The sequence below is a fragment of the Ictalurus punctatus genome, chromosome 11 (assembly GCF_001660625.3).
Source record: "Ictalurus punctatus breed USDA103 chromosome 11, Coco_2.0, whole genome shotgun sequence".
NCBI lineage: Eukaryota > Metazoa > Chordata > Actinopteri > Siluriformes > Ictaluridae > Ictalurus > Ictalurus punctatus.
The window spans coordinates 27,043,699-27,064,374 of record NC_030426.2 but is presented as its reverse complement, the minus strand read 5'-3'; the positions used below and the strand labels follow the sequence as shown (position 1 = coordinate 27,064,374).

Genomic DNA, 20,676 nt, shown 5'->3' with positions numbered 1-20,676 from the left:
CACTCCTTGGACACGATTGCATCATATAATTGGTGCGATTCTTACGGCACCCCAAAGGTGCTTAGATCTAGTGATTGGGGAGGCCACTGGAGGAACTCTGAATCATGTTTGTGGAAGCAGTTTGAGATGACTCCGTGACATGCCGCATTATCATGCTGGAAGTTTCTGTACGATGTGTACACTGTGAGTATAAAGGGATGACCGTGGTCACCAATACTCAGAAAGGCTCAAACTGATTTTGAACAATTGGTATGATGGTGCCCCAAGAAAACATTCCCCACACCATTACACCCCCAACCCCAACCCCATCCCCACCCTGAACGTTTCACACCAGGCATCGTCCATGGATTCAAGATGCTGATTCTGATCATAAGCACGTCTCAGAAAAAAAAAAAATCAAGATCTTTTCAGTCATCTGTCCAGTTTGGGTGGCTATGGAAGGCCATTTCCACCACAGAGAATTTATTTAAAAAAAAAAAAAAAAACAACAACAACAAAAAAACAATTTTAAAGGGGAATTGAGACTTTATCTCGCAATTCTGAGTTAGCATCACACAGAATTGACTTTATTACTCGCAATTATGAGTTTACACCTCACAATTAGGACATTTTCCCCCTCGCAATTAAGGCATCCACTCGACATTGAACGAGTTACAAAAGTATGCACCGACAAGGCATCAATCATTCCCTATAAATAGGTGATATACAGCAAGAACACCACATCACTTAGTCAAGACAAGTAAAACCAGACGCTAGCACGCGCTCATTAGCTGAGATTAATCACCTTTCAGGTACTGTGCCGAGTGAACATTTAAATTGCAAGAGTGAAAGGAAAAAAAAAAAGATATATAAAGTCGCAATTAACTTTTTATTACTATTTTTACTCTGTGGCGAAAACGAGCTTCCACAGGTGATTCAGTGCCCACTGTATCCTCAGATTCCTGATCTTGGCTGCCAGGCATCTGTCAGAAACTTCTCACACTGACAGAAAAACTTCTTGTAGTTAGCTATACAGGCTTTCTCAGCACTGGAGTATCTCTCCGTCGACACGTCGCAAGGTAGTTTTTTTGCTTGTGGGCGTGGCCTGTCCAAAACCACAACAACACACGTATTTCAGCTACTATATAGACGGTAAGTACGCGGTTTGGGACGCAGCCCACGGATTCAATCAGTCTTCTATTAGCACGTACAGCATGACTGATAATTAACCGCACTTGAAGCTTTCGTAAAATTAAAACTAAAAACACCCAAAACTGTATACGGTCCCATAACGAAGACCGACTGTACGTCGATACGTGAAATTCTGGCGGGAACGTCGGACGGCGTGGTGCGGTGATGTGTGACGTTAATCGATCTACGTTCTGTAACATGTAAAACGGGAACATGAAAGGAGTATTCTAAAAGCGACTCACGTAAACACCTTAATCAGAATATTGTCTTATTCAGAATAAGGTCTATAATTACATTATTGCCGTCCATGTAAACGTAGTCACTGCTGGTGAAAACGCAGTTCTGCCACGCCTGTACGTAGAAAATGAACAACCGTCTGTCGCTCTCCCGAAGCTGTCCCACTGGTCCATACGCAAACCTGTCCGTGTACAAGCGAGATGTGTGTAGTCGTCACGTTCTCGCTGAAATAAATGACAAGAACTGTGGACTCGTATTAACCATCTCTCACACAATTTTTCCAGTTTTTTTTAAATTTATTTAAGAATAACTTGAAACAATCCATTAAATGCTTTCATACTTAATATCAAGTTCTTTAACGTGAGCGCCGTCAGCAGTGGAACAAACCACAAACACCTTTTTCATAGCTTTTTTTGGAGGAAGATGGAGGAAAAAAAAAAAAAAAAAAACCTAAAAATGACAGCAAAGAACACTTTTTTTTTTGTAAATTATTATTATTTCTGGGTCCGGGGCGTCACTAAAGTGGATCTCCAGCTCTAACCTGATAGGTATCCTGCTGTAACCTGATGTTTGGCACGTCATGACGATGAGACAGTTTGTGCCAAAACCTGTTAAATCATTCGTATCGTTAACGTACAGACAGACCGAAGCTACTAAGAATGATGCGAGAGGTTGGAATTTCATTATCTTGTTAGTTTAAAAAGTCTGAAAAAGAGATCCTGACATTAAAATGAAAAATATTTTGCTTTCTCTTTTGTTACGTGTCCATCACACCGAAGCAAGACCCCAGACTCTGCAGCTAAATACAGAACACTGGTCATAAGCAAGCAGCACATCCTCGCCGACGTGCTGTTCCTCAATAAATACCTGCTGAGAAGGTTCTGGAAACCGGAACTCGCTTTGTACCTCTATTTTAAAAAAAAGAAGAAGAAAAAAGAAAAAAAAAAACCATAGCTGGCACACGGGACTGACCTGGGAAGACCTACGAACTGTGACGAGTGGCCGAGATGACACAAAAAACGCGGACAGACATTCTGAATATTAATTAAGTGCACTTTCACAGTTCAACCATATAGTTACAACGATAACCACCGATTATCAGTCCTCCTTCTCTTCCTCCTCCTCACCCCTTTGTTCGGTTTCAGATTTCTTTAGGGTTTTACGTATGCAATGATGAGTCCTGAAGGTCTTTAACCTTGAACAAGTGCGCTGGACAAATGAAATCCCTTAAAATAAATAGTGCTATATTTCAGTGCATACAAAAAACAAAAACAAAGGGAAAATTAACACTTACATGAGAGGAGCAGAGAGAGAGAGAGAGAGAGAGAGAGAGAGAGAGAGAGAGAGAGAAAATAGTCCAGTGTGGTTTTATCTACTTTAGTTAGGCACAGGCACTCGGTCACCACAACTTCCCCGTTTTAGCCCATTTCACATCCTTACACTGAAAACTTGATATTGTTGGTGTTGTCGATTTCACCTTTTACGAACAGGTGAAAAAAGTTCCGCTTGTTTGTTTGTTGTTTTTTCTTTTCTGCCGCTGTTTTCCTCCTCGCACCTCAGAGCATGCCGAAGCCTTTGGCATAAGTGATGGCTTTGAGGAGTCTCTCTCTAAGTTTCTCCTTGGTGGAGTATTCAGGCAGGAGCAGCACGTTAAAGCAGGTGTGAGACGTCGGTAACCTGAGGGATTTTACAAAAACACACCAACAAACAAAGAATATCGGTGAAACACTTTCATCCAAGCATCACATTTTCCTCAAGGCCTTTTCTCAAAGCAGTAAAAACTAAAACAACAACAAAAAAATCTGTGGTAATAATAATAATAATAATCATAATGAGGAAGAAGAAACAAAAGAACCAATAAGATGTCCATCAGACCACATACTGACCAATCAGAGAGCACTCACACTCAAAGTAGAGACAGCATAACAAAAATGGAGTGAACACTAGAGGTGGAGCGATAGTGGATGTTACCGATACCGGACCTGCCGATAAGCGATTAATCACCTCATGTGTTTTCATTCAGTATCTATTTTGAAAACTAACACTCGAGGTAAAATGTTGCTGAACTTTATTACAAAATTAAAGAGTACTGGCTGTACCATGAAAATGTACTGTACTTTTTAAAAGGAAATAAATATTCATTCATATTAACTATTAATAAATATTAAAGTAAATAAAAGATAAACATCCAACCTGAACCAAAAAGTAATGCTCCGAATAACAAATATAAAACTAGAAGTCCAAAATGAATATAAATAAATAAATACACTTCAAATTAGTTTTTAGTTTCTATTTTGCCTCTAGAGGCCGCTCTCCTACTGTACGCAACCAGGAAAAACTAGTTCAAGAAATCGGTTATCTGTGCCGATTAATTGGCAAAATGCATCAATTGGTCGACATAAAATGCTTCCACTTTTTTTTTTTTTATAATGGATAATGTTTTGCAGAAAAAAAAGAGGTGAAGCACTGTCCATCATTCCCATCAGTAATCACCACAATGCTTAGTTTCTTAGAATCTCATTTCCCTGTTCACACCACTCACTTTCCTCCTCCTCCTTTTGCTGAAAACCACCATTTCTCAGAGAGCATGTACAAATCGAGTAGAGTAACGCTGTGCTAGGTGCTATCTTTACCTGTCCGAGTCTGGCCCGTTTTTGGCGATGATCATCTTCAGTTTGCCCAGGCCTCCCACTGGCGCTCTGTCTGTGCCTGTGGTGAACTGCAGAAATAGCCTTTTCTGCTCTTGTTCGAACGAGTGCACCGTCTCCCAGAAGTACCTGCGGTCAATTACAACCACGTCGACATTAAATACCATCAGCGTATAACCGAGAGACGTCCATCAGCCTTTTATAGTAAAAGGTATCAGTTAGAGGTACAAGAAATATTTCAATCACCACCACAACTGGTGCGTTATATCACAAACTTAGCAGTTCTACAGTTTAACTCTGTGGCATTCAGTCATACTGAACAGGCCACCATACATCCTGGGGGCGGAGCTTCATGAACAAGGGTGGGAATGTGGGGAGGGCTCAAGAAGTTAAAAATAAAGCATTTAGCGTCAAATCCACCTACTTAACTGCTGAGAGACTCAATCTTACTTGGTGCACCTTTAAGTTCAATAGCACTGTAAATAATTACACGGGGAAAGTTCCTCGCATTCAGAGTCGGGTTACGCAGCTGCTTTAAGCGGATTATCTGCACTCTTCATTCACGGCTCTGAGGATGTCAGATGTTTCTTGAGGGGGGTTTTCATTAGCCTTTCAACACAAACACTCGGCTCTAAACTGAAAATAATAATAAATATAAAAATAAATAAATAAATAAATGAAAATCATGGATAGAAAAGAATACCGACTGCACACAAAGAGTGTAGCGTCAAAATAAATCGAATAGGACTCTAGTATGCAGTCGATATATTGCTGCATGAACAATCCTAGTTGTAACGATGACATTAATCGCTGATTTAACGTAATAAAATGGCTTGCGTACTCACTATTCAGCAGTGAATAGAATAGCACTTGATCCAGCACATCATGTCATTTTGCATTTAAACGATCGTATCTTGTGTGCACAAACGAACTAAATGAACCCCTGGGATACACCGGGGAGCCCGGTGATACGATGCGTCTTTGACGTACTTAATAATGCGACAGTCTTTGCTGTAACCGCCGTCGTATTCCGTCGTCTCTTCAAGAGCTTGAAAGTCAAGATTCTGGAAGTGAACAACAGACACAGGGGTGTTATCCAAGCACGGCGCGAGTGAGATCACATGACTGTAACCCTGTACGGCGCTCACGTACTCTGCTGCCGCATATCAGCAGCTCGATTTCCTCCGGCCGGAACAGATACTTCAGTGGAGACTCGTTAGTGACCATGTGGAAGCCTCTTCTGAAGGCCTTGAACTGTTTCTCCACACTTTTGTTCAGCATGTATTCAGCATAAAGTTCTACAAATTCCTGCACACACACACACACACACACACACACACAGACACAGTTAAGAAAAAACGTACTACTGGTCAATTTAAACTCGTATTTTCCCTCCACCCTTTGCAAAAAATGCGAACAACGAACCTTCCTGTTATCGTTAGTGACCGGGATTTTGTCTCCCCCTTCCCTGAGGTCGTACATGAGAGGGTTCCCGAACAGGTCCGTCTGGGAGATCTGGAAGGTTATCATCATGTCGTCCTCCACGTTGCCTTCATACTCCTGCAGTTCCTTCAGACTCTGATGTAGAATCTGACCAAAGCAGAAGCACGCTGAGAATCATCCAGAGTACGCTGATGTGATTTTCTTACATAAAACATTTTAAATGTTTTAATAATGTATAATAAAAAAAAATAAAAAAATACTCCGCCAAAACAAAACCATGGTGCTTGAGCTTCTTTGAGCTCTCAGTATTTCTATGAGCTCAGCTTGTGATGTCACAAAACAGGCATAAACCAATCAAGACTGATATGTAAATTTTGTAAAACGATGATGATGATGTAGTACCTGGCTGACTTAACTGATGTCAGCAATGAACGGAAGTCTGAAACTCAAAACCGAAACTCCACTCGCGGAAATAAAATAGCTGGCTAGTTAGCTGCGATTTCGAAAGTATGTGGGGGGCGTTTTCTAATTTGTGTAATTCGTTTTCTAACTGTGTGTAATTCATATTCATAGAGCCGGGTTTTGTTTTGGTTTTTGAGGGTAAAAGTATAGAGATTGTTTAGGAATTGCTTGAAAATTACACAAAAAACCCCCCAAAAAAACAGTATATTATTTTACAATAGCTTTTTTACTTTTAAATTGTTTACCTGTACAATTTATACAGTTATTCAACGTTTGTATTTTTCATCTCACAGCACTGCTGAATTATGGATCCTGATTGTATAACGTGTACTTTTGAGATTTGGCTAGTAAAAATATCGCCTGGCTGTTATGTCTAGCCACACTGGATCCCCGTTTCATGTCATTTAAAAGAGAAGAACAGAAGAGAAACGGCCGAGTCAGTGTTACCGGATGAGAATCTGCGAGGTCTCGGAAAGTTCCTTTCTTCCCCATGAGCTTCCTGTACACCACCATGGGGAAGTGCACGTCCAGAATGCAGTTGTTGTAGATGGCTAGGCCCAGGACAATCCCGATCAACGTGAACTGGCCTTCGTTCTCCAACGACGAGGGGTTAAACCAGAAGAGCTTTGTGCTTTCGTCGTAAGTGAACATGCCTGCAGAGAACACGGACAGAACACGCATGAGGTACGACGACATCACTAACACGCACACGAGAACCTCATGGACGAACATATGCTTAGAACTGTACCGACAGGCAGAAATGTAAACGTAAACAGGAAGCCATCTAGCTAAGAGTGGACGATATAACAAACATCGTATCACGATTCTCAAAGGCGTATCTACAATTCTCCATACGCATCACCGTATTTGCTTCGTTTTAACTTCCAGCAAATCTGTGTAGCATTTAAGACAAAAACTGTTTGATGATACTTATTATTTTTAGATTAAAAATAAATAGATATATATTTAACTACGAACAGAAGAAAAACTGGTAACTTTTTACGATTCTAGATTCTAACATGCAAATGTGTTTTTATCCTAATTTTAGCACTCTCAATACATGTGCATATTAGCACTAAAAGTAGCAAATTTAGAAGTATTTCTAACAAATTTAGAAGAATATTTGCAATTGTTTTTTCCCCTGAATTTGACATTTTTTAAGTTTAAGAGTAATTCTATTAACAATAAAAAGGGTGGGGTTTTTTAAAGCATAATTTGAACAATAAAAATAGCTTTTATCTGCCAGATTGATCATTTTCCCCCCTAATTTTAAGAATTTGAGGTTTTTTTTTTTTTTAAGGCTAAGACTTATTTAAAAAGTATTTTAGCATGCAAAGTAGCTCATAACTAGCAAATTTATAAGTTTAGAAGTAGCAGTTAATGTTTTTCTTTTTTGTTTTTTAACTGTTCTTTACATTATTTTAAGACTTGACCTTTCCAGTCCAAGAGTAATCTCTCAACAATTTTAACACTAAAAGCATCTCCTAATGGGAGAAATGCTTCATTTTTGGATTTTATACTCATTTTTTTCCAACTTTAAAAACATAAATTCGTGTTCATTTTAACAACAAATTTAGTACTAAATAATATCGACTCTTTGTTTTTTTTAAATTCAGGAGTAATTCACAAAGCAGTTCAGCATTAAAAGCAGCTACTAAACCTACACAATCCTAAAAGGAATTACAGTGTTTAAAAAAAGGACTTTTAAAGCGGTTACTGTAAACTGTTGCCTCCGCTTGCCTGAATTTTGGCGCATGCATCCGTGAAATACCCCACAGACAGATTTTGAGAAAAACGGTCTTAGTTGAGTACCTATATCTGGATTGAAGATCTCTTCTACTACGAGCTGAAAAAACTCTTTGGAGACCCCTCCTTCATCAACGCCCTGTTCTCCTTCAAACTCCACATACAGCTGTTTCTTCAGATCGGCCGGGTTCTCCATGGCGATCATCTCCAGCTGACATCACACACGAGCACAAATATCTCAATGTATTTAAATGTATTGTCTCTATGTATTTAAAGATTTTATTAATAGGTTGGTGTAAAACACTAACTACAGTGTCCTCCACTAATAATGGCACCCTTGGTAAATATGGGTAAAGAAAGCTGTGAAAACTTGCCATGCTGTTTTCTTATATCCACTTCCCATTGTGTGAAGCTCAACAACATTTTACAGCACATCACAGCTATATTCTTTGGTCTTACCCATTGTTATGAATGACTAATGGAATTTGGCCTATGTGTTACCTCATATTTATACCCCTGCGAAACAGGAAGTCATGTTTGAACAATTGCAATTGTTTGATATCCATGAGCGCAGACTATTTATGTGATTTTTTTTAAACAAAAATCTAGAGGTTAAAACTCATTTACCAAGGGTGCCAAGATTAGTGGAGGGCACTGTAGCTAGCATGTTGAGGACTCACCCTGACGAGCGCGTCGTCGATGACGTGGTCTCTACGCACTTTGAGACGCAGGTAGGGGTTGAGCTGTTGTCCCTGCACCAGGCTGTAGAGCGCGGTGATCCTGCGCTCACTGTACATGCGGATGCGGTTGTCGTAGTAGAGGCCAAGGTTCTTGGTGACGGCGTTCAGGATAAACGGGCAGGTCATGAAGGAGAACTTGCTCTCTGTCTCCACCTTGAAGAAAGTGTAGTCTTTGTCCATTTCCAGCACGTCGTTGAGAGGCTCGTTGATGAACTCGTCAAAAGGGACAAGGGGGCTGCGGCAGTCTGAGACGCGTACGCCAAGCTCAGTTTCGAGCGGGTCCACACGGGGGCCTTTCTTGGCGCGGCGCTCCTCACCCAACAGCTCCTGAAGCGTGAGCTCACTCGATTCTGCTATGGGCTCGTCGTCTTCGTCTTCGCTGTGCCCAATGTCCAGGTCGCCCCCCAGGATGTTGGCGTAGTAGACCACCTTGAGGCACTTGGTGGCCGCCACAACGCCGTCATCCTCGTTGACAAGGTTGTCGCCGTTGAACTCATTGCTGATCACGGTGTATGTGATGAGCTGCTGGAAGGTCTCGAGTAGACGCCGGATGTGTTCCGCACCGTGCTGTGCCCACAGTCGTGCCAGCTTGGCTAGAGCAGGAAGGGGCAGCTTGCTCATGGCCTTGCAGAACTGCGGTAGTGCCATTTCCAGGTACTCGGGGCTATGCAGGTTGCTGTTCTCCATCACGATGATAAACACGTTGAGGTAGTCGGGATCGGCGGCGTAGGCGTTGTGGTAGGTAAGGTCGCACTCCACATTGGGCGACAGGTACACCAGCGCGTTCAGGAAGGCTGCCTCCACCTTCTCATTGGACAGCAGCCTGTCGTAAACTCTTCGCACCGCCTCAATGTCCACCGACACCTCCACAGGCTTCCGGACGTTGACGTCGGAAGCTCCTTCGCTCGAGGATGCCGCATCCGGGTCCACTTCCATAGCAGCTGCGGCGCAAGCCGAGGCGGCCTCTTTCTCGTCTTCATCCTTGTCCTCGTCTTTGGCCTGCAGTGACTTCAGCTCCTCCTTGGTGTGCTGCTTGGCTTTGCGGAAGCTCTGCACCAAGCTCTCGGCGTTTGAGAACACCCTCCCGATAACACGGATCAAAGGGGAGTAGTCTTCCGTCTCATCACAGACAGACAGAATTTCATAAACCTTCTCCTCCGTCAAGTAATTCAAATCTGAAATGTTCAAAAAAAACCAAAAAAAACAAAACACAACAACAACAAAGAAAAACATGACAACCATGATAAAACAAAAACAAAAACAAAAACAAATCAAGGGCCTACGCTTACCTCTAAAATCTTCCCTGGTGGGAGGCAGGTCCTTGTGGTTCATCTTCCCGTTGCTGCAAGCTGAAAAGTTGAGAGCTCCTTTGGCACTGTTCTCCGGGAAAGCCGAGCTGGCACCTTTCTTGGAGGGATGGGGATCACACAGTTTGGCGTTATTCTTATACAGCTCCAGGGCCTTGATGGCCGCTGCATTGTTATCCATGCGCCGGAAACCTGGGGAGGAGCCACAAGCCTCATTCGTGCAGGCCTCATTTCCACAGCCCTCGGTTAACTGGTGGTAGTAGCGCTCAATTAGATGTTTTGCAGCCGCTCGCTTCCTGTAGCACACATTCAAACCGGACAGCGATGGATTAGTACGGTTCGAATCTGACAGTCTGTACAGTGAGTGAGACCCCTTCTTGTGCAATCAAAATGTTCAGGCTGTACATCAATCCAGGACCACAGAGATGATCGAGGACCAGAAAAGCTTAAGCACTGAGTTCACAACCAAAGCTTTATGTTTTATTAAGAGGATGATTACCATAAGAGACGCTCTTTTATGTGCCAACATGCATGCAACATAGCTTTTGCAAGAACTGTTTCATGCTAGCTGCAATCTGGCTGCATGCCTTATTTATTTACACCTGATGCCATGTAGAAAGACAGGCAGTATCTTACTGACAGTAGAGCTGCAACAACTATTCAATAAAACCAATAATAATCGATTATGAAAATTGTTGTCAACGAATCTCTATCAATTAGTTGGTCTGTGTGTGGAATGGGGCATGTTTACTCACTGCGTTACTTCTGTTATGAAAACATGCATTGGAGCGTACAGACCAAAATTGTGTCCCAAATGACGTACTGTACACTTGCACCGTGCACTATGTACCATACCATCTAGTGTATGAGGTTTAGAAAGGTAATATAGTCTCAAATGGAACATTAGCTTTTTTTTACTAACCGGAAGTATAAACCGTTTCCCGGTCGATGGCACGTGACGTTAAACGCACCTAAAGCAACACCGTTATCTTTAGCCGATACCCAGAGTCAGCGAAAATCAATTTCTTCAGTTTACTGTTTATATCAACGTTACCTTTTATACCCAACATGACCTCAGTGTCACGCGACTGAGGAAAAAAGTGTGCGACCTCCACATCCTCTAAGGCAGGGGTGCATTTTATATTAAACACTGTGAAGAAGACTGTAACCTGTAAACTTTACAAAGCGGACCTCGCGCAGTACGGAAGCACGACAGTGATGCTCGAGCACAAACTGATGTTTATAAAATGCTCCACTGTGTGCAGGGGGTTGGGGAAACTGGTGTGAGTTGCTTAAAAGGTTTATAGTTTAATTCACGTTTATCATCATTACATGCTGTATCTGCACACTTGCAGTGTAAATTCCATCGTTTATTATAACAGGAGTGATCCGTAAGTGATCTATCTGTAATGAGGACGTGTTAAACATCACTCGCAGTGTAGACGCGGTGACAAACGGTGTGGACGCGGTGACAAACGGTGTGGACGCGGTGACAAACGGTGTGGACACGGTGACAAACGGTGTGGACGCGGTGACAAACAGTGTAGCATCTGAAACGTCTGATTAAAACACTACGATCAAAGTAAACAGTAAAACAATACGTCTAAAGGCAGTGAGTAACAGAAACTGTAAGGTGCAGTGAAAGTGAGATTTGATTATTTAAACCAACGGTATAGAATTTTTTTAATTGAAAGAATAATCGGCCGATTAATCGATCACGACAATAACGGTTAGTTGCAGCCCTAATTGACAGGTAAAATACCGTTCAACATGCCACGCATATCCAATTTTGCCTGTACAATAAAGTTGAAATAAAGTGAAAAGGGTGACAGCAGATACTTACATTAGACTTGCTTAAAGTTTCCAAAGCTGGACTCCTTCTCTGAACTCTAGAGAGAACAAAACGTGGTCAGGAAACAATCCTGTTGACGATGAGAGGTTGAGTTAGCTCTGAGCCAAACCACACAGCTTTTCATTCTGAAGTTGCACTTGGAGTACAACGAAGCGTAGAACAGTAAGTACTTCGTACGGATGGCTCATGTTTTCATGTTTCACCGATCGAAAGTTCGCGCCAATAATCGAGGATTCCGATCTACAAGCGACCGATCCTCTGATCCCTACGAACAGCAACAACAGATAAAAACACAGCAGGTATTCGCCAGACATTTAAATGAATCAGCGAAGCAATCCTTAATGTTTAAGAAGCATTTCCAACATACTTACGAGCTAAAGTGTAGTACACGTGTGTGCGAAAGTTAGCACCCCCACCCCTTGCCTGAAAGAGTCAAAGGTATCACTATTTTACATCTCATCCACAACTCTTTGTTCAAGATCCAGAACGACTTACAGAAGTTAAAGAACATTACATTTTACGTTAAACTGAGCAGTTAAGGGTCTTGCTCCAGCAGGGGAAGCTGGGATTTGAACTCACATGATCACTCACTGAGCTACCACTGCCCTCGAGGCTCGAAACATCTCAGTGGCATCTGGGAGTGAAGATCTGCGATACAATCGTGAGTGGAGAACGCAGGATTCAAAACGCTATTCCACTACAGCGAAATACAAAAAACCTCGCTTTTTTTGTTCCGCGCCCTTTTTTATTTTCGTTATAGACTCCCAAGATTCCAAACAGAACACGCAAACACTGCGTCAGTACAGTGTTTATGTTCCTGCGTGTTTATAAACGTTTCAATCAACCGAAGACGGGAAACGAAGACACAGCGTCGCTCTGACTGGTCAGAAGCTGTCGATTAGTTTTCCGTAACAGCAGCGCTGATAGCAACGCGCTCGTTCTAATATGTTACCGTTTCTATAGTAACAGCTCATTTACAGGGACTTGCGCTTTAAGGAGATGTTTGTTGAATATTTACGGAAGGAGTCTCCAATCGCAGTTAAAACGTAACTAAGTTTTCTGACATGTTCAGGACAAAGGGGTTTAAGCTTTCTTCTTCTCTTTTGCAGTTATTCTGTAACTCGACAAGCCGCGTTTCTGCTTTGTCGTCTGCTGTAACGTAAGCGAGAACAGGAACTAACATGTTTCGCAGAGCATTATACGTAACTAGAAACGTGTAAAAAAAAAAAAAAAAAAAAACCTGATTTAAAAAAAAAAAAAAAAAAAAAAAAAAATAAAAAAAATCGACGTGTCGTACTTTAATAAAATTATTAAAGTTTTAGGTCAAACTGCAGTGGTGTAAGAGGAATAACACACTCCGGGGAAAACAATAAAGTTTGTGTGTGTATGTGTTGACAGAAAAAAAAAAATCTTCCTTCGCTAATTATGACAATTTTCTGAATATGCAAATTAGGACGTGACGTCACATTGTGCCCTTTTTTTAAAAGCATGCATTAATTTCTTTTGACACAAAAGCAAATGATCGTGTGATGAGGGTGCGAAAACTTTTGCACTCCACTGACAGGGAGCGTGTGTTACAGGTTAAAAGGAGGAGACGCAATAACACAAGGTGTGTGTAGAAACACAACACACACTCGGTGTCGCAATGGAGAAGTGTGTGTGAAGGCTGTAAGCTGATTCCCATGGAGGACACGGGGGTATGACTGTGCACAAACACCTCAACAACCGCAGAGGCGCAAAATCTCCAAAGAACGAGCAGGAGGAGTAAATATGAATCCTGAATTTGGTCCTCAGAAAGCAGGACAGAGTCACAGGGGCAGAGGGACACCGGGCTGCAGCTGTCAGCGCGTTTAAACCGAAAAACAACCAGCGCCGATTCAGCTAGTTAGCAAACAACTAGCTAACTAGCTAGCATATCAAGTGTTAGCTAAAAGCAACCTCTGCGCTTTCGAGTCACGCAATTAGATAGAATTTTCGCGCAATCGTTCTTTATTTACTTATTCTTATGAGCTTATATTTTGTCTACAAACCCCATTCGTAGTATTCCTAGCAGAACCTCACCGATTAGCCAACTTAGCTAGCTAGCCCGCCGAGCCAACACCTCCCCCCCCACCAAAGGAAAAAAAAAACCCCACCACGCTTTTTTTGCGTTGCGTCAGATTTTTAGATTCAACCATAGAAGGTTCCAGTTTGACAGTCTTACTTCTGTAGATGCTCTGTTCGTGGTGAATAAATCCTGCCGCTCAACATCACAATCTCCCGCAACCCAAATTCCGCTCCTGCGATTTCAACTCCAGTCCGTGAACCAAATATTATCCGCCATCTTGATTAGCTAAAAACGAAACGCGAAACTCCGAGCGCGTCCCGGCATGCAACGCGAAAGCTCATACCGGAAGTGTGACGCTGGGAAGCCGGACGCGTCGAATGCATAGCCATCTTGGAAGGGGAACGTCATCTGTTCCCTGTACAGTGCTGAATTAGATTTGATTGCTGATACTCCAAAATATTTACAAACAAAAGAACAAGGAATTACTTTTTACGATTAATATTATTATTATTTTTTCTTTCTTTTTTTTTTTTTTTACATGTGTGTATTGGGATATTTAAGAATTTTACCCAAAACTTTATTCAGGAGTTTATAATAGAAATGATGTTAAACTATAGATATATTTATTTTACATTTACCTCACATGTGGTATTCAGACAGTTCTGACATCTATCAAATAAGCAACCATTTTAGTGAAATTCTATTGAGCACCAAGCAGATGAATATCTCTCCATAGACTATAGGCTCGCTCTGGCCCAGAATTGCCCTTTCAAACATGGCGGACTAATTGACGTGTCGTTACAGCTAGTAAAAGCGGTTAATTCGGCCTCTGCTGTTTATGTTTATAACGGGCTCAATCCTAAATGCATACAAAGTGCATTTAATAAAGTGTGTTATCTAATTCTTGATATAGATATCCAGCAGTGTGATAGATGTGATTCCTGTTTTTGTTTGTTTTTGTTTTTTTAAACAGGCAAATTTGCTACAACATGTTCAACAACTTGTTAAGGTGTAATTAATGTTTTATGTGTTTTCTGAGACTTTTGTAATAACATGACATGTCACCAGGTGGCACAATCCGTATTAGAAACCGAAATTCAGTTTAACCTCAGTAAACGCCACCTGCTGTTGCTAGCTACAGTGGTACGCCATGCGTCCGCCATGTTGGAGAGGTTCAATAAACCCCGTGCAGGACCAACCTGATGAAAACAGTAAATTGCTGTTATGTTACACAGATTTGAACCTTTGCTGTGTAAAAATCTTTTACGTTTTTACATTTACAGATGTCATACATTTCTGAATATCTTTCTGGAGGTGGTATAAATAAAAATACAGATGCAGAGTTAATATTTTGATGTGGCAGTGGGATCTGGGGCCTGAACCATGAAGCTGGTTTAGGGGGCTAGTCAGGTAAGTTTCAGTATAGTTTGTGCCAACCCTCGTGTATGTACCATGAAAATGGCTCGGCTTTTACCGGGGTTCATCAATGATAAACAAAATCCCCTGATACCTGCACGAAAGATTTGGATTTTCCGCAGATGGAACCTCATATCTTTGTTAACTTCTTGAGCCGAACATAAAAGATTATTATTCCTGTCCAAATATGTTTTCACAAATTGATTTTTATATATTATATATATATATATATATATATATATATATATATATATATATATATATATATATATATATATATATATATATATATATATATATAAATAATCTATCTATCTATCTATCTATCTATCTATATATATATATATATATATATATATATATATATATATATATATATACTTTAAAATAAATAATTAAAACAATTGACATTTATATTAAAATTATTTACATGAAATATGTTGGAGTTATATGTTTTCAATCTGTTTATTCTCATTGTGAGCCTACAAAAGTAAACTTACACATTTACACAAACAGCAAATGTCCGCCAGCAATATTTCCGAGCTTTGGCAGCCGCGACGGTGTTGCTTTTTCCTGTTAGTGTATGTTTAAATTTCTCATATATCTGCATAATAATTTCTCATTTTCAGTCAGAAGCATGCTGCTTTTTTCCATGTTGAATGCTATTGGCTGTTCAGTGCAGACGTCATGCATTTATGTGCACAATCTCATGGACTAATCATAGCGTAAGGATCAAAGCCGGAGTCGACAGAGAAAATTGATAACCAGCATCATGGTACCAGTAAAGCCTGCTTGGATTGGGGGGTCAAAACTAATCCCGTAACCCTGAGTTTGTTCAACTACCTTCATGGTACAGGCTTGTGGCTAAATTAGGTAGTCATCAAACTTATCATCGTAAACCAAGGTAAGTGTTTTACTGATAAAAATACATTTACATATACACCGGTTATTACAAATAATTAAACTAATGCTCCAGAAGTAATACAAAAAAATCAGAGTAGCTACACTAAGTATTTTTTGAACCTCCCAAAATTACTATAAAAAAACACAAGTAATATTTGTATATACACAGTATATCATTACCTCAAGTTAATAATCACAGATCAATCACAAACCCACAAGTTAATCTTATTGACCTTTGAATTAAAAAGTCACAAATAAAGCGACATTGTTTGTACAAATATGGATTGCTAATAATTGTTAGAATGGTCCATTCAGGATGTCAGAGTTTTTTGTGATTCTTGCGGCCAAAAATGTTTGATTTTGCTGCAGCTTTTTATTGATTTATTTTTTTGCAATTTACAGTTTTTATGCTTTTTTTTTGTAAAAAAACAAAAACGACTTGAATTGGCGAAATTGCAATTGCACGAAATTGTTTTGTATAGTCTATACAACTGTAGTGAGGGAACAGAGGTCTGTTTCGTACTGGATAATAGAACAGTAATATGACTTCAACACATTCGTGTGTCCAGAATCATGAATATAGACAGGTGTTTAAACTCAGGTGAACGAGTTTCGCTGATTAAACTTCGCTCACACAAACCTGATGAGGTCTAGCGAGACAGAGCGACTCAGTCGAGCCAAACCCGGCTACAGCACGTGGAAACTTAATCTCAGAATTTATTTATTGTTTTGCAACGCTGAACGCCTGGAAGTCCCACCTCAAAATAAACAATCCAAAATGAAATATTAAAATTCAGACTTCAAATCGAATTCAATAGATTTTTAAACCGATTCAATCAAATTGATACCAAAATGTAAACATTAAAGTTTTATTTTAATCTCATATCTATTTTATGCTAATCGAACTTCACAGTATATTTAGAGTCATTTTAAATCTCGTAAATATTTATTACTCTTTTTTTTTTTTACAGTACATTTTTTTTTACAATACTTTTAATCTTGAAAAGTAATACTGAATTTTACAGTAAAATTAAGATTTAATTTTAATTATGTGTATTTAATACCAATTTAATGCAACATTAATCAAAACAGCTACTTAATGTCAAAGTTAATTTAATCTTAATCCAATCAAATTGTACAGTAAATTTATAGTAACACTTAATCATGGATTTTTAAATCCAGATTAAATAATTTATACTAGCTTTTAATATCACAGCAATTAATGAATTGTTTTATTGTCAAGTATTTATATCACAATTAATACTAACGTCATTATATTGTAAAGATTAAAGTAAGTTAATCTCATGGATATTTCATAAATTTAGAGAAACGTTTAATCTCACAGCTATTTAATGTCAGAGTAAATTTGATTTAATCCAACATTTATTTAAAACTACTTTCATTTGAAAGTAAATGTAACTTAATCACATGGATGATTTTACTAACTTACTTTCATATTTAATTAATACTAAATAAATTACACTGTAAATTTTTTTATGTTCTTTAATTCTTGTTGAAATTTAAATTTTACAATAAATATATGGTCACTTTTATGCTAAATATGCACAGTTATGCTAAGTTTAGCATAACTGTTAATCTCACAGCTATTCAATAGAAATATAATTACACACTCACTTCATTTAGAGAACATTTTCATCCTTCATGGATTTTTTAAACCTGAATTTCTTCATTATCACTTATTTTATTTATAAACACCGTTATGAGACAGAGTAATAGTGGTGGAGTGACAGCATGTAATATTTATGTTATTAAATATTATAATAATCTCATGTTACATTTTACATCATAGAATTGTTTAAGAAAAATGAACAGCCTTCAAATATACCAAGAAGAAAAGAAAAACCTTCTTTCATCACTAGAAGACCACGCAAAACAACCACACAACTGCCTGAAATGTGTGCTTGTGTGTGTGTGTGTGTGTGTGTGTGTGTGTGTGTGTGTGTGTGTGTGTGTTTGCTCAGCACTAAACGAGTAATTCTGAGGAGAACCTGAGCATCCAAGAGAATCCCGGAGGTTTGTTTTCTGCAGTGGTTTGACGTGATGGAGCCTGTGGCTGAGAGAAACATTCCCACAATGCCCTGGGGCTTTATCTCAGCAGTGTCGTCCCGGGGGATTTTCACAGCAGGGTATCAGAACAAGCAGGCCTGAAGAGCGTGACCAGAACTCAGTTCACACACACACACACACACACACACACACACACACACACACACACACACACACACACATCCAGTATTCATAAAGCTGGCAACACCGCAGGGAATACCGGCACAGAGAAAAGCTGCAGGGGATCACAGCTCTGTACCGGGGCAGGTGACTCGGGGGTGTTCTATCCCCTCTCAGGGAGCGTGTTGAGGTAGTGGGGTGCTGTTCCAGACAAGGTCTTGTAGATAAAGAGGGGTGTGACATGGGTTCTTCTGGGCTGGTTGAAAACACGGCGTGCTGCTGCATTCTGAATCATCTGAAGGGGTTTGATGGAGCTGACTGGGAGGCCCGGGAGTAGCACAGTGCAATAGTCCAATTTAGAAATAACGAGCCTGGACTACAGTGAGGGAAAAAAGTATTTGATCCCCTGCTGATTTTGTACGTTTGCCCACTGACAAAGAAATGATCAGTCTATAATTTTAATGGTAGATTTATTTGAACAGTGAGAGACAGAATAACAACAAAAAAATCCAGAAAAACGCACGTCAAAAATGTTATAAATTGATTACTATATTGAATACTTTTTTCCCTCACTGTAGTTGCTATGTAGCCTGTTCAGTGAGATAGGGCTCAGTGGGTTCAGTGAGATACCTCTTAATGTTATATCCACACCTGATGTTAAATTCACCCCCTAAAGTTATATACACACACTCCTAACATTATTTCCATTCCCATAATCTATATCCATCCCCCTAACCTGATTGGAAAGCTGAGCTTGCTGGTACTAAACACCTCCCTCTACAATTTGATCCTGGACTTCCTGGACTTCAGTTAGTCTGGATGGGGAGCAGCATCTCCAGCACCACCACGCTGAGCACTGGGGCCCCCCAGGGCTGTGTGCTCAGTCCACTGCTGTTCACTCTGCTGACTCATGACTGTGCATCAATGCACAGCTCGAGTCAACTCATCAAGTTTGCAGATGACACGACTGTGTTGTGTCTCATCAGCAAGAATGACAAGTCGGCATACTGAGATGAGGTGCAGCGGCTAACAAACTGGTGCAGAGTAAACAACCCGTCTCTGAATGTGGACAAAACCAAAGAGATAGTTGTTGACTTCAGGAGAGCACAAAGCGACCACTCTCCACTGAACATCGACAGCTCCTCTGTGGAGATCATCAAGAGCACCAAGAGAACCTCACCTTGTCCCTCAACACCAGCTCCATAACCAAGAAAGCATCCTGAGCAGCTGCATCACTGCCTGGTTTGGAAATTGCACTGTTTCGTAATGCAAGACCTTGCAGAGAATAGTGAAAGCAGCTGAGAAGATCATCGGGGTCTCTCTTCCCTCCACCACAGAAACCACCCGCTGCATCCGCAAAGATGATGATTCGACACACCGCCACACAAACTCTTCATCCTCCTGCCGTCTGGCAAAAGGTACCGAAGCATTCAGGCCTCACTGCCAGACTGTGTAACAGCTTCTTCCCCCAAGCCATGAGACTAATCAATACTCAGAGACTGGACTGACACCAACCCCAACCCACACAGATACACACACACACACACACACACACACACACACACACACACACACACACACACACACACACACTCATACTCAACTTTACATCCACCCCCTGACATCACATCCACCCCCTGACATTACATCCACCCCAACATTACATCCACCCCAACATTACATCCACCCCCTGACATCACATCCACCCCCTGACATCACATCCACCCCCTGACATTACATCCACCCCAACATTACATCCACCCCCTGACATTACATCCACCCCCTGACATTACATCCACTCCCTGACATTACATCCACCCCAACATTACATCCACCCCAACATTACATCCACCCCAACATTACATCCACCCCCTGACATTACATCCACCCCAACATTACATCCACCCCCTGACATTACATCCACCCCAACATTACATCCACCCCGACATTACATCCACCCCAACATTACATCCACCCCAACATTACATCCACCCCCTGACATTACATCCACCCCCTGACATTACATCCACCCCAACATTACATCCACCTCCTGACATTACATCCACCCCAACATTACATCCACCTCAACATTACATCCACCCCAACATTACATCCACCCCCTGACATTACATCCACCCCCTGACATCACATCCACCCCAACATTACATCCACCCCCTGACATTACATCCACCCCAACATTACATCCACCCCCTGACATTACATCCACCCCAACATTACATCCACCCCGACATTACATCCACCCCGACATTACATCCACCCCGACATTATATCCACCCCCTGACATTACATCCACCCTCTGACATTACATCCACCCCAACATTACATCCACCCCAACATTACATCCACCCCAACATTACATCCACCCTCTGACATTACATCCACCCCAACATTACATCCACCCCAACATTACATCCACCTCCTGACATTACATCCACCCTCTGACATTACATCCACCCCCTGACATTACATCCACTCCCTGACATTACATCCACCCCCT

At 40.8% G+C, this 20,676-nt stretch overlaps 1 protein-coding gene and 1 long non-coding RNA gene across 6 annotated transcripts; one reads left to right on the top strand and one right to left on the bottom strand.

Moving 5' to 3' along the window:
* Nucleotides 1-471: 471 nt before the first annotated feature.
* Nucleotides 472-13,967, bottom strand: ube3a (ubiquitin protein ligase E3A). 5 transcript variants are annotated; one of them, XM_017480119.3, is made up of 14 exons: nt 13,809-13,959; nt 12,185-12,253; nt 11,977-12,028; nt 11,776-11,870; nt 11,597-11,675; nt 9,736-10,049; nt 8,387-9,621; nt 7,773-7,917; nt 6,408-6,613; nt 5,481-5,645; nt 5,208-5,363; nt 5,046-5,119; nt 4,041-4,184; nt 472-3,084 (listed from the first exon to the last, which is right to left on the bottom strand). In XM_017480119.3, coding segments are annotated over exons 5-14 (2,562 nt in total). In that variant the 5' UTR covers nt 11,599-11,675; nt 11,776-11,870; nt 11,977-12,028; nt 12,185-12,253; nt 13,809-13,959; the 3' UTR covers nt 472-2,963. The 5 variants fall into 5 exon arrangements, with proteins under 5 accessions (XP_017335608.1, XP_017335607.1, XP_017335609.1 ...); XM_017480118.3 differs by lacking the exon at nt 12,185-12,253; XM_017480120.3 differs by lacking the exons at nt 11,977-12,028; nt 12,185-12,253.
* LOC128634015 (uncharacterized) lies at nt 5,615-6,426 on the top strand. Its single transcript, XR_008397194.1, has 2 exons — nt 5,615-5,681; nt 6,254-6,426. It is a non-coding gene; the product is annotated as an uncharacterized LOC128634015 (long non-coding RNA).
* Nucleotides 13,968-20,676: the final 6,709 nt, after the last annotated feature.

What these genes read in the sequence shown, in the direction of transcription:
- ube3a (XM_017480116.2), bottom strand. An exon ending in TCACTAACGATAACAGGAAG is followed by an intron (nt 5,364 to 5,480) that starts GTTCGTTGTTCG and finishes GTGTGTGTGCAG; the next exon opens with GAATTTGTAGAACTTTATGC. An exon ending in AACGGGCCAGACTCGGACAG is followed by an intron (nt 3,085 to 4,040) that starts GTAAAGATAGCA and finishes AAAATCCCTCAG; the next exon opens with GTTACCGACGTCTCACACCT.